The sequence below is a fragment of the Panthera pardus genome, unplaced genomic scaffold, assembly GCF_024362965.1.
Source record: "Panthera pardus isolate Hobbes unplaced genomic scaffold, ASM2436296v1 HiC_scaffold_13, whole genome shotgun sequence".
Taxonomy (NCBI): Eukaryota; Metazoa; Chordata; class Mammalia; order Carnivora; family Felidae; genus Panthera; species Panthera pardus.
In genome coordinates, this window is record NW_026526688.1 from 43,012,082 (window position 1) to 43,027,322 (window position 15,241).

The 15,241-nt window shown below is 33.3% G+C and overlaps 1 protein-coding gene across 1 annotated transcript in view; it reads left to right on the forward strand.

The window, feature by feature from the left end:
• ADAM18 (ADAM metallopeptidase domain 18) overlaps positions 1–15,241 on the forward strand; it is a 141,537-nt gene that overhangs the window by 40,189 nt on the left and 86,107 nt on the right. The window contains exons 11-12 of the mRNA XM_019440715.2: positions 9,508–9,644; positions 13,088–13,271. Coding sequence (XP_019296260.2) covers positions 9,508–9,644; positions 13,088–13,271 — 321 coding nt within the window. The remainder of the gene's footprint in view (positions 1–9,507; positions 9,645–13,087; positions 13,272–15,241) is intronic.

Below are 15,241 nucleotides of genomic sequence, written 5' to 3' on the forward strand. Positions count from 1 at the left end.
TTGTAACAATGGATGAACCCAAGATGAACCTGATCATTTTATTTAAAAAAAATTTTTTAAATATATTTTTTAAGTTTATTTATTCTGAGAGAGTGAGAGAGCATGTGCAAGCACACAAAAGAGGCAGAGAGAGGGGGGAAAAAGAACGTCCAGCAGGCTCTGCATTGTCAGCACAGAGCCCCATGAAGGGCTTGATCCCACAAACCTGACCTGAGCCAAACTCAAGAGCTGGATGCTTAACCAACTGAGCCACCCAGATATCCCGAACCTCAGAATTCCTCAGAACAGGAACCCGATCAAAATTTAAAATGACAAATTCTTCTAAGAGTGTTTTGGTCAACTGAAGTAGCTGGTCCACGTCTGTGGTGAGGTGAAACTTCTTACTTCTCTGTGTAAAGATCCTGTAATAATTTCATTTGAATTGGATGCCTTATAATGACACCTGTTCACTCTAAGCTCTATCTTAAGGATTAGCATATTTTATGTAAAAAGGAACAAGTACTAAATGTTTCAGACTTTGTAGACCACGTAATCTACATTACAGCTCATTAACTCTGCCACTGTAATGCAAAAGCCAATATAGAAAGTATATAAATTTATGAGCATGGTGGTGTTCCAATAATACTTTATTTATGAATACTGAAATTTAATCTCATATAATTTTAATTTGTCACAAAGTATTATTTTTTATTTTTTTAATTATTTAAAAATATAAAACCATTATTTATTAAAAAAAAATTTTTGTTTATTCATTTTTGAGAGACAGAGACAGAGTGTGAGCAGGGAAGGGGCAGAGAGAGAGGGAGACACAGAATCCAAAGCAGGCTCCAGGCTCTGAGCTGTCAGCAGAGCCTGACATGGGGCTCAAACCCACGAACGTGAGATTATGACTTAAGTTGAAGTCAGACGTTTAACCAACTGAGCCACCCAGGCTCCCCTAAAACCATTCTTATTTGAAGGCTGTACTGGTCATAGGCTAGATTGGGTTTGTGGACCATAGTTTACCCTGCCTTATTTTAATCTCATCAGCCTTTATCCTCATAGGTTAATAAAAGTTGTAAAGGCTTTCCAGAAGATGATAGCTCATAAAGCAAGACAACATATAAGATCTTGCTAATTTATGTTGACATTTTCCTGGGCAACAGGTGAGGGGTAGATACTAAGGATTTTAGTAAACAAAAATAGAATAATATTTATTTCATAATAAATAAATAAATAAATAAATCTAGGTAAAAATATCTGAGTTTTTTAATTTAGTGCGACAGCTCAAACATTTGAGAATGGCTTTAATAGTTTTATCAATTGACTGAAACGTGAGCAAAGATGGTCTATTTGTAGTGAAATTGGCAAAGTTGAAAAGAAAGGAATTCATGTTGTTTTACACATGGTGATATTTGAATACATTTATCTAGTTAATCAAACTAACCCATGTCTTAGCTATGCTTTTTGTGTTCACTATCCTCTGCAAGCTAGGAAATCCAGTTATATGAGTTGTTTGATAGGCTTTGGAATTCTCTACATAGATAGATGTTTAGGTAGATTACATAGATGATAGATAGATGATAGATAGATAGATAGATAGATAGACAGATATATAGATAGGTCATCTGAGAATAGAGACAATTTTTTTTTATTCCATTCTAATCTGTATGCCTTTTATTTTTTCTCAATTTATTCCATCAATTAGAATCCCTAGTACAATATTGAATAGAAGTTGTGAGAGTCTAAACCCTTGCCTTGTTTTTAATCTTACAGGGAATGCATTCAGTCTTTCATGATTTTATAGGATGTTAGCTATAGGATTTATAGAGAGACTCTTTATAAGGAAGCTCCCTTTGATTCCTACTAAGCAGATATTTTTTTGTGTTTCTTTGTTTCACCGAACATGAATATTGGATTTTGTCAAATGTCTTTCTCTGTATTTATTGAAAACTCATACATTTTTTAATTCTTTAGTCTGTTGATATGGTGACTATATTATTGATGAATTTTCAATTGGTGAACTAGCTTTGTGTTCCCAGAATAAATCCCACTTGGTCTTGATGTATTGTCTTTTTCGTATATTGTTGGATTCAAGTTGGTGAAACTTTGTTAGGAAATTTTGCATTTAGGGGCACCTGGGTGGCTCAGTCAGTTAAGTGTCTGACTTCGGCTCAGGTCATGATCTCACAGTCTGTGAGTTCGAGCCCCGCGTTGGGCTTTGCTGACAGTTTAGAGCCTGGAGCCTGCTTCGGATTCTGTGTCTCCCTCTCTCTCTGCCCCTCCCCTGCTCATGCTCTGTCTCTCTCTGTCTCAAAAATAAATTTAAAAAAAACATTAAATATATATATATAAAGAAAGAAAGAAATTTTGCATTTATGGTGATTGGGTATATCAAACTGTAGTTATCTTTTCTAGTAATGGCTATTTATGGATTTTCTATCAAGGTAATGATGAGTTCATAAAATGAGCTATGTTTTCTCTATTTCTGGATTTTTTTTGGAGAGTTTGTGTAGTGAAAAATAAATCAAATAGAGAATAGAAAAATAATGGGAAAAATGACAAAGCTAGGATTTGGGATTTGTGACAAGAAAAATAAAATTGATAAGCTCTTACCTAAAATAATTAAGAAAAAAGTAGAGGGAAGATTTAAATAAATGAAGTCAGAAATGAAAGTGGAGACATTACAATGGATAAATTACAGAGGTAAAAAAGGACTATTAAGAATAATTATATGTTAACAAATTAGATAACCTGGAAAAAATGGATACATTCTTGGAAAAATACAACCTACCAAAATAATCAAGAAAAATAGAAAACTTGATCAAAGCAATACCAAATAGAGATTCAATTAGTAATCAAAGCCTCCCAACCAAAAAAAAAAGCCAAGGAACAGATGGTTTTACTGGAGATTTCTACCAAAAATTCAAAGAATAATTAACACCAATCCTTCTGAAACTCTTCAAAATAATTGAAGGGAGAACACTTCCAAATATATTTTAACAAACCAGCATCAGCCTCATATAAAAGCCAGAAAAAGAGATACCACAAGAAAACAAAACCACAGGCCAATATCCCTGATGCACATAGATGCAAAAGCTTAAAATATTAGCAAAAAAAATTCAATATAATTTATTGCATTAAAAGGATTATACATTATGACCAAGTGGAATTTACCCCTGAGACGAAACATATGTTGAACGTGGAAAGCAATCACAACACAGAGTACTAAGCAGTATATGATCATGGCCAAACATGGAAAGCAGTCAATATGATACAATACATGAACAAAATGAAAGAGGAAAAAACACACAATCATCTTAGTGGAAACAGAAAAACATTTGAGAAAGTTCAACATCCATTCATGATAAAAACTCTCAACAAACCAGTTTTAAAAGGAAATTGCTTCAACAGAATGAAGATCATATGGCAATAGCCTAGAGCTCATCATAATCAACCAGGGAAAACTGAAAGCTTTCCATCTCAGATCTGGTACAAGGCAAGAATACCCACTCTCACAACTTCTATTTAACATAATACTGGAAGTCCTAGCCAGAGCAATTACACAAAAGAAGAAGAAGGAGAAGAAAAAGAAGATAGAGAAGAAAAAGAGAGAAAGAGAGAGGAAGGGAGGAAGGGAAGAAAGGTGGAAAGAAGGAAGGAAGAAAGGAGAAAGAAAAATCAAAACTGGAAAAGAAGATGTAAAATTATCTCTTGTTTGAAGATGACGTGATCATATATGTAGAAACCCCTGAACAACAACAAAGGACTCAGAAATAATAAATTCAGTAAAGTTGCAGAAACAAAATAAACATTACAAAAATTAGTCATGTTTTTATACACAATGGACTATCTGAAAAAGGAAATCAATAAAACATTTCCATTCACAATAGTAACAAAAAGAATAAAATACTTAGGAATAAACTTAACCAAATTGGTCAAAGATTTGCACAATGAAAATTATAAAACATTGATGAGAGGAATGAGATGATACAGATAAGTGGAAAGACATCCCATCTTCACTAATTGGAAGAATTAATATTTTTAAATGTCTATATTACACGCAAGTGATCTACAGTTTCAGTGCATTCCCTATCAAAACTTCAATGTCATTATTTACAGAAATAGAAAGAAAATCCTAAATATTATATGGAACCACAAGAAATCCTGGGCAAAGAAATCTCAAGCAAGAAGAACTTATCTGGAGACATGACACTTTCTGACTTTAAAATATACTATAAATATACAGTAATCAAAATAGTATGATACTGGTACAAAACAAACATCTAGACAAATAGAACAGAATGGAGACCCCAGAAATAAATTCATACTGTAGACTGGGGCAAGAGTAGGGGAAGTAAATATGCCACAATGCTTTCCTATCATTTTTTGAGTTGACTTAAAAATTTTAATACATTTAAAAAATATGTAAGAAAATACCCCCATAGTCTGGTAGCATTTTAAAATACTAGCTATAAATTTTCAAGTTGCCTTTTTCATTAATTCTGAATTCACTTGGTTGCTTGTAAGACTTTGTTTTTTAGAGTTCTGAAAAAATCTATTCTGACAAATTTTCCTCAAATTATTAGTGTTTTCGCGGAGGGATGGGTTCTTGGGACTATCTACTTGGCCATTTCACTAGCATCCTCTGCTTTTTAAATTTTGTTTGGTTGCTTGTTTTCAATTATGCACTGTCAGTTGCTGCATATTAATACGTATGTTTGTTGGGGTGCCTGGGTGATTCAGTCGGCTGAGCGTCCGACTTCGGCTCAGGTCATGATCTCATGGTTCGTGAGTTGGAGCCTGGCGTCGGGCTCTGTGCTGACAGCTCAGAGCCTGGAGCCTGCTTTGGATTCTGTGTCTCCCTCTCTCTCTGCCCCTCCCCTATTCACTCTCTTTCTCTCCCTCTCTCTCAAAAATAAATAAACATAAAAAAATAAATAAATAGTATGTGTGTTTGTCTGTGTGTATTATTGTCCCTTTTCTCAGACAGAATTAAAGTACTCGCATAGAATTTGCTTCTTTCACGCTGTTATTTTAAATGTTCTCAAGTACAAACAGGACTCGTTTCATCTAGAGTAAAGCTTGCCGAACAACTGAGGCAGTAGACTTCTGATTCTATGTACTCTGTCCAAAACCTCATAAATTATGAATGTTTTTATTCTGACTGGTGTGAGCATGAATCATTCCCAGTTCTGTGTGATTTTTCAAGGATTTTTTTTTCTGCTCTTTTCAGGTTCTTTTATCCCCCTAGTCTTTAGGAATTGACTTAACTTTTCACAGAGAGTTAAATTATGTTACTTTATTTCATAGGTAGAAACATTGCTTTAAGATACATACAAATCTGCAAGATAATATTATTCATTTTCCCTTGAATAGTTAATAATTGTTATAGCACTCTTAACAAAACTAAGCCACCTAAAATCTCTTGTATTTACCCATATATTTATCATTTCCAATACTTCAATTTTCTGAGGATTTAAGTTTTCATCTAGAATCATTTAGTTTCAACCTCAATCTCTTTCTCCAACAATTTTTGTAGTTCATGTCCACTTGCAATGAATTCTTTAGTTTTTTTATGTAAAAATATCTTTATTCAATCTAATTTTGGTGTTATTTTTGCTAGATTTATAATTTGGGGATGATAATCTTTTTCCTTCTGTACTTAAAATGTATTTCACACTCTGCCCTCCTTGTTATTTATGGAAATTCAACCAATAATGGAATTGTTTGTTTTTGTGTAATCTGTCATTTATTTTTTGCTGCTTTCAAGTTCTTAAGTGTTGATTTTCAAGCCTTGGTTAATTTGTGTAGGAATTTATTTCTTCATTAATTTATTTCTTCATTCTTCCTGGTTATAGCATAATAATTAAAAGTTTAAATGGAATGGTTCTTTTTATGTTCTAGCAAATTATGCTTTCACTAAAATCTAGGTATGAAAATTAATTGCTACTAATAATTTGTTACTAATCAAAAACTGGCATTGCTTTCACCTGAAAGTTTTCTTAAATTCCCCTCAGATACTGAGACACTTCATAGTGGTTGACAGTTGGATTTACTTCTTCTGATAGTGTTCAATAATTTCACTGCTTGATCTTACAATGCTATGATTTCTGTGTGTTATTTGTTATTTAGGCTTATTCTCTTGCAAAAAAATAAGACTCATGAGAAGTTCAGTAGAACAGTCTTTATGTACCCTTTATTCAGATTTCCCCAAAGAAAACTTGCTCAATAACCATAGTATCATGAGACTGTTTCACTCGTTTTCTAAAATTATTATAGGTTTACCATTTACACTTAGAAATGACCTATTTTTATTAATAATAATGTGCTGAGTGAGATATAAGTTATTAAGTTTTTAGGAATTTTTTTTTACTAAGGGTTTCCAAATGTTCTAACATAATTTATTGAAGAGATACTCTCTTGCTTGAAATTTTGCACCGTTCTCAAAATTCACTTGAGCATACTTATCTGGGTCTATCTCTGGACTTTATTTGTTTCATCAATCTATTTGTCTTCTTTCAATATTCATTGTTTTGATTACTCTAAATATGTGGTAAGGCTTAAAATTTCAGAAATTGATTCTTACTTTTTAAAATTATTTTCACTATTCTAATTTCAGTGCCTTTCCACTGAAATTTCAAAACCGTTTTTAAAAACATAGTGCTGTTTTGTTGGGTAATGCATTAAACCTATAGTTCAATTTGGGGAGAATAGAAATCTTCACTTTGTTTTATTTTTTAAAGCTATGAATATGCAGTGTTTCTCACTTTCTTTAGGATTTCTTTGATTTATTTCTTCAAAATATTCTAAGTTTTAGCATATAGTTCCTTACATGTTTTGTTTCATTTTTACCATTTGTGGGCTGGTTTATATCCTCCCCAAATTGATAGATTGAAATCCCACCCCCAGTACCTCATAATGTGACTGTATTTGAAGAGGCCTTTAAAGGAGTAATTAATGAAAATCAGGTCAATATGATTGGTGCTCTTTTAGGAAGAGATTGAGGCAAGATATGTACTGAGAACAGACCATATGAAAACATAAGGAGAAAGGACTTAGAAACCAGCCCTGCCAGCATCTTGATCTGGGATGTTCAGCCTTTAAAATTATGAGAAAAAAATATTGATGTTTAAACCACCTAGTACTTCGTTATGGAATCCCCAGCAAACTGATACATATACATAAATGTTTTAACTTTTTAAAGAAAGAATTGTAAATAGAATTGTGTTTTCAATTTCAGTTTTCAATTGTTCTAGTGTATTTCTAATATATAGAAATACAATTGATTTGTTTGTTGAACTTATATCCTGCCTCCTTTCTACTTATATTTCAGTTCTATGAGTTTTTTATTTTTAATAAAATAAATAATAAACTTCCCTTCTGGCAACTATGAGTTCGTTCTCTGTATTTAGGACTTCTTTTTGTCTCTTTTTTTTCTTTGCTTATTCATTTGTTTTGTTGTGTTTTATTTTAATCCCACATATGGGAGAAATCATATGATATTTGTCTCTGTCTGACTGACTTTATATAGCATTATACCCTTTAGGTCCACCCATGTTGTTGCAAATGGCAAGATTCGTTCTTTTATATGCTGAATAATATCCCATTGTACATACACATGTCACATACTCATTATCTGTTCATCTATCAGTGAACACGTGGGTTGCTCCAGTAGTTACACCACTTGTTAATTTTTGCTTTTGTTGCCAGTGCTTTTGGTGTGAAAACCAAAACTTGTTGCCAAGACCAATTTGAAGGAGATTTTTGCTTATGTTTTCTTCTAAACCTTTTACAGTTTTAGGTCTTATGTGTAAATCTTTAATCCATGTCATGTTAATTTCTGTGAATGGTGTAAGATAAGGGTACAATTTCCTTCTTTTGTACATCATAGCTCCTTTTAATCAACAAGCTCTACATTGATGTCCTCTTTTTTTATTTCTGTTAAGAATTTTTTGTATAATTGTCTTCTCTTCCTGCACAATATAATTACTGGGTTATTTTATTTTACTGTATGACTTTATTTTTTATAATTTTTTAAATGTTTATTTATTTTTGAAAGAGAGCGAGAGACAGAGAGCAAGTGGGGGAGGGTCAGAGAGAGACACACACACAGAATCCAAAGCAGGCTCCAGGCTCCAAGCTGTCATCACAGAGCCCAACACAGGGCTCGAAATCACAAACCCTGAGATCATGACCTGAGGTAAAGCTGGATGCTTAACCGACTGAGACACCCAGGAGCCCCTTGTTGTATGACTTTATAGAGGGGATTCATTCTCAACTGTGGAATTATGGAAGTACAAGAGCATGTTTTCTTTTTCTGAGCTGGCATTAAAAGGCCAGCTTATGGTTGTTAACAACCTGTCTTAAAATCTGATGATCAGCTTGATATCACCTTTCATGTTTTGCTGTGGCTTTATCTGTCTTTCAAATTCTGTTACTGGAATTTTTTCCTTTCTTTTATACTTCAGTCTTATAGTGTAAAAAGAAAGGGTACCTATCAACTATTAGCTAGTAACTGATTTTTCCATGTTTTCATTCACGCACTTGCACATACATATGTACAATCTTTTTTTTTTCTTTTAGGCATGAATTACTTAAATTTTATTCACCATAAATTTCAACTGATGTAGAAAAATAAGAAAAACTCTAAGAATTTTGCTTGTGATGACTAAAGGGATGAGAAAAGTTTCACAATTTACTTATCAAAAGTTAAATAATGTGAAATATGACTCTATACTGCCAGCAACCTTTTTAAAATAACTTCTCATTCCAAATGTCCTTACAATAGCTTTGCCTATATCTCTAATTTCTGTTATTATTTTTAAAATTCATCCATTATACTACAACCTTTTAATGAGCTTCCATACAAATACCTTACTCCTATGTATATTGCTGGGTCATTTCCCAAGTGTTACACCTCAGCCTAAATATTAATTCATAAATTTTAAGTGGTTCTACTCATCCTCAGAATTTTCTTTTGGAGTACTTCATTTTCTTCATAATACTTTTTGTGATCTATTTGTATTGATGAAGTTTGTTTTAAGTTTCTTGTTTATTTTCTTTCTTCCTTTCTGTAATGGAAGCTCATGTGAACAATGTCCGTTTCTTTAATGCATGCCACCACATTTTGATCTTCTGTTAATGTGCCTGACACATGTGTACACTGAGTTAATATTTACTAATTGGATGAACTGATTTAATTGAAAAGTTATATAAATGTGTTTTATGTTGATTTCATCAGAAATACTAAGTGTGCTTATGGCTATAGAATTTGAGCGTGTCAAATTGTAAACCAGAGAATACTGGTAGTTTGATCATTCCCTACATTCTTGCATTGTTCTTAACCAAATGACCAGTATGGATAGTCCTGTCAATGACTTATCAAAATAATGTTGTAAAATATACTTAACATAAAGAGTATTAAAATATAAAATTTTATGGGAACAAAATGCTTTAATTTAATTTATTACCTGCTTTTGTTAACTTCTTATATGATGGTTTTCCCTTCAATCTTCTTTATTTTAGTATCCAGATGCAGTAACTTTGGAGGGATTTTCAGTTATTATAGCTCAACTACTTGGTCTTAAAATGGGATTAACATATGATGATATTAATAATTGTTCTTGTCCAAGAGCTACATGCATAATGAATCATAAAGCAGTGTAAGGCTTTTTTTTCTTCTTAATTATTTTACATATATATTTGTGAGGTTGTTTACAAGATGTGATGAATTTTTTATTCTTTATATTCAACTCCATGTCAAAAATTGGAAAGGTATCGAAGAGTTTTCCTACTAATAAATCTGAGTGATACAAAACTCCAGGAAAGTGGTAAATATCATGATTAAGAAATACCTGAGGGAATCAGAGAGAAATTTTAGAGATTTATTAAGACTTTGAAATACTATATAAACATGGTGCTGTTATTGTTTTGACTGTTATAGCACTTGGCATTCAAAGCAAAGATATGTAAAATTATCCTCAGTGATATAGTCCAGGGAGCTTTGGCCAGAATTTTAAGGGAAAGAAAAAAGAGGAAACATTTGAAAAAGAAAAAAAAAACTGTCCTTATTTATAGATATTACGATTGACTACCTACATAAATCAGCAGAATCATAATACAATTCGAACAATAATAGCATTAAAAATTTTATTAAGAGGAACTACATTATCTATAAACAAAGAAATAAAGAGAAAAGAAGGAAAGGGTGATGATGCTGGATAAAATGAAGACTTAACAAAATCACTGAGTAAATTAGGATAGAATCTAGTGCATAAGTACAGGGGCTGGCTTTTATGTATTTATTTTTATTTTTTTAATGTTTAGTTATTTATTTTGAGAGAGAGAGAGAGAGAGAGAAAGCAGAGGAGGGGCAGAGAGAGGGAAAGAGAATTCCCAAGCAGGCACTGTCAGTGTAGAGCTTGACACGGGGCTCTTGAAACCACAAATCGTGAAATCATGATCTGAGCCGAAACCAAGACTCTGAGGTTTTACCGACTGAGCTGCGCAGGCACTCATAGGTTGGCTTTTTTTTTGTAGCTGTGTATATGTATACTCAATTATTGTGATAAGATGTTAGCAGAGTAAATAAAGATGTAGGTAGTTTGGTTAATGTAGGTGGAAAGATGAGGACAATTTCTTCTGATAGGAAGCTGAGAACAAGGAGCATAAGAGCTTGGATAAAAGACGTGAAACACATGTCTTGGAGACTAGAAATTAGAAATGACTTCAGAATGTGATAAGATTGTTGGGCCTTTTGAATGGATACTTAATATTAGTAATTACAACAGTAATATGAATTCAAACAGCATGTTTGTTTATTTTGGCCCATGTAATTTCAGCTATCAAACACATAAGTAAAGAAAGTAAATTGTTGAGGTTTTGCCAAGTTAATAATGTCCATGGGATTCAAAAAGAGTTAGGGTTGCAGGAAAAGCTGTGTTTCTCTGAAATAATTTTTTCAGTGTTTCCAAGCCCACACTTGGAGTTTGGGATAAAAAATGAAAATACTTTGAAACAGCTGCTTTAACTCAACTTATTTTGTAGTTGTCTTTAGACCTCGATGGTAACTTTCCCCACAAAAAACCAATCGATTAAGACTTACTTTGAAATGTCTGGGTCTATTAAAATTCTATATACTTAGGCTAACACATTCATTTCCTCCTTTTCTTGGCCATCTTTTAGGCAGAGATTTAAAAAAACAAGTTGCTTTGTACACGTTTTAAATGAAAGTTTCAAGTTCTTTTTTTTTGTAATGTTTATTTAATTTTGAAGGAGAGAGAGACAGAGCATGAGTGGGGGAAGAGCAGAGAGAGAGGGAGACACAGAATCCAAAACAAGCTTCAAGCTCTGAGCTGGCAGCACAGAGCCCGACGCGGGGCTCGAACTCACAAATTGTGAGATCATGACCTGAGCCGAGGTCAAACGTTTAACTGACTGAGCCACCCAGGTGCCCCTGAAAGCTTCAAGTTCTAACTAACACTTAATTTTTACTCAGAAAGCATGTGGTCCAAGTAGAAAAGAACCTAGGTCTCTGTCTATTTTTAAGCTAATTTTGTGTACAAAGATATCAGTGCTCAAAATTTGTAGCTTTTTGCCTAAGAGTAGCCTGCAAAACTGTAGTGGCACTGATGCCTATTGAAACAAAATAGTTAAAAGTAATATACAAAATTGTTTAAATATTTTTCTTGTGACAGTCTTCATACTTTCCCCTATTGATTCCGTTACAAATGAGTATATCAATGAAAGCTAAAGCATGCCTTTTTTTTCTCACTCTCCCAACTCCAAACCCTTGGCAGTTATACATTTCTTTCCTTGGAGGCTCTGGAGTCAACCCAGAACATCACTCATCACAGATATAGCTGTTTAAGAGTTACTGTTTCAGACATGATTGCTTAGAGGGGAACTGTGAAATAGAATTAAAATGTAAACCACATATGTAATTGTAAATTTTCTAGTAGCTGCATTAAAACATTTAAAAAATCATAGGGCGCCTGGGTAGCTCCATTGGTTGAGTGTCCAACTTTGGCCTAGGTCATGTTCTCATGGCTTGTGGGCCTGGGCCCCATGCTGGGCTCTGTGCTGGCAGCTCAGAGCCTGGAACCTGCTTCAGATTCTCTGTCTCCCTTTATCTCTGCACCTCACCGACTTGCACTCTGTCTCTCTGTCTCAAAAATAAGCAAACATTAAAACCTTTTTTAATCAGATGAAGTTAATTGCAGCAATATGTTTTAATGTATTTTATTAACATAATAAATATTTAATATATAATATATTTAATATATTTTAATATATTTTATTTAATTCAATGTATTCAAAATGTTACCATTCCAACATGCAGTCTCATGCAGGATTACACCAATGTTATCATCTTGAGAAATTAGAAGATTAAAGTTGCCTGGAACTGAGAATAGTGGATGGGACAGGCTTGGCCGAGAAGACCAGTAGACAATATTTTACACAGTATATTTAAAATATATATTGGAGATCTATTAGACATATATATTATATATCCCACTAAAAATATAGCTGTGAACATGAAAATAAAGACCTTCACAGAACTTATATTTTAGTGCAAAATTTAAGTCATATAAAAACAGATTTAAAAAATACAAATATGCTTATTTTTACATGATACAATAATATAGAGTAATATATGTAGAAAAATAAATAATGACAGTGGAAGGAGAATGTGGGAAGGTACACAATTTTATATAACGTCAAGAAAGACTTCTTTAGAAAGTTACATGTGAGTAGACATCTGACTGATGAGGGAAGAAAACTTTGGATATATGACTGAAGAGCATATCAGGTAGAAAGATAGATGGTAGATAATAGATGATATATAGATAGATGATAGATAGGTGGATATTTAACCATTAAACTTTACTGCTTTCCTGTAAAGATACATTTTCAATGCCATTTTAAAAATATTAAAGATTAATAGTGATAAATTAAAATGTAATCATGTTTGACTTCATCTCTGCTAAAGCACAACTTTTTCATTTAAGCCATCTTGCAACTCATATCATTATATATGGAACATCGTTTAGATGGGCTTTTATTAACCTGGTTTATTTACCTGAGGATTATTATTTCATTGTAGGGGTTCCAGTGGTATAAAGATTTTTAGCAACTGCAGCATGCATGACTATAGAAATTTTGTTTCAAAATATGAGGCTAAATGCCTTCAGAACTTTTCAAATTTGCAACCATCATACCAAAATCAATCAGTATGTGGTAATGGGATTTTGGAACCTAATGAAGAATGTGACTGTGGAAGCGAAGAGGTAAGCAGTAAAGATTGGAATTTGAGCACAATTTCTTACATTTCTAATAAGTGGTTTTCATGGTATTGGAATTATATATGCAACTATGTCTTCAATATGGAACTTGGATATGAAAGTGAGTAGTGGTTAGGATATATATGAATTGCTTTTCCATCCCTCTTCAATTGAGAAGACAAATGATTCATGAAAACTTGGTTTGTACACACTGTTCCCAAGTATGCTAGTGAAGAGGTTTTGCATACATAGGCTGAACAAATGGCTTTTTATCCACAACTTATTTCCTAATGTATGTGGCCCCAGTCTCTGTTTTTTTCTACAAACTTCTTCTGAGTTTGTTTCAAATTTTCCCCTTTCTTTTGGTTGCAAGAATGGTAAAACATTATAATGTTTTTTTCTTAATCCTCAAGCATTTTTGCATTTCCAATTTCAGGATGATCAAAAACTTGTCCTGTTTGCTCACTTCTAAATATATATATATCCAGCCTACCACAGTCTCATCAACCAAATGTTCTATACATACTAATTATAATAACATTATTATAATAGCATTATTGCATAATATGTCATAATTCCCCTTTATTTGAATAAAATAAAATTTCATTATTAGTCCCCCAGAAGTTACATGAATTTCTTATCCATCTACAAAAATAGTGGACCACCATTTGTTTACATAATATTAAATCTCTACAAGTTATCTTAATTCTCCACTATTCCCCAGCATTAATATATATGGATGTATATGTGTGTGTGTGTGTGTGTGTGTGTGTGTGTGTGTGTCTATGTAGGCTTTCCAGTTATCTCAGATTTTCTTTTTTTTTCTTTTTTTTTTTTTTCATTTTATTTATTTTAGAGAAAGAGAGAAAGAAAGAGAGAGAACAGGGGAGGGGCAGAGAGAGGGAGAGAGAATCCCAAGCAGGCTCCACACTCAACATGGAGCCTGATGTGGGGTTCAAACTCATGAACCATTAGAGCGTGACCTGAGCTGATATCAAGAGTCAGACGCTCAGCTGACTGAGCCACCCAGGCGCCCCTCCAGTTATCTCAGATTTTCTAAAGTCATCTTAGTTTTCTAATTAGTGATACTATGCTCATCTTGTATTCACATCCTCCTAGATACGGTGCCAATTGCCACCAAAAAAAAAACTGGTTATTTTTAATGAAGGATAGAATAAAGCAACAGAATCTGGAGCTAGGTCTGCACATTGTGAATTTCCACAGCTACCAGCTGTAGACTTATTGTCACTTACAACAGACACTGTCAGTGGCCTACCAGTATCTTCTCAGCATTGACTATTCCTGGAGAGAGTATTTGTTTCAAGTATCTAAGACTTTTTGTTGGAGTACCTCCTCTGGTCTCAGTAGCATGCTCAGCTTTTAGCAGGGTGGACTTAGTGCACTTGGGGCTAACGATTAACCCTCAAATAATTATGAAGGGTATTTGGTGGATAATTGCCCCAGATTCCTTGACTTTTACAAGGAAATTCTATGAAATATGCTCAGTATCAGAGTTATGCAAACTGGCCAGTGGACAAAATTCAGCTGCTACATATTTTTGTAAGTGGAACTTTATCGGAATGACAACCATGCCCATACATTTACATATTATCTATGGCTGCTTTTGTGCTACAATGGCAGAGTTGAACACTTGCAATAGAAGCCATAAGGTGCACTATTTTAGCAAAGTTGCAAATAGTTATTTCACTCTTCACATAAAATGTTTTGATGCCCCCTATTTTATATCATTTCCTAGAAGTACCTGTGGGATTTAGCTTAAGAGAGCAGTAAGCAACTCACAAACCTATATGTACTGGCTTGTTTCCCTTCCTTAACATCTTGCTCCCATCTTGCTCTTAGTGTTTTGGTGGTAGGTAGAATAGACCTTCAAAGATGTCCTCACTCTAATCCTTTGAATTGTGGTATGTTATATTACTGAGGTACTTTGCAGAAGTTATTAAGGTTATGGACTTTAA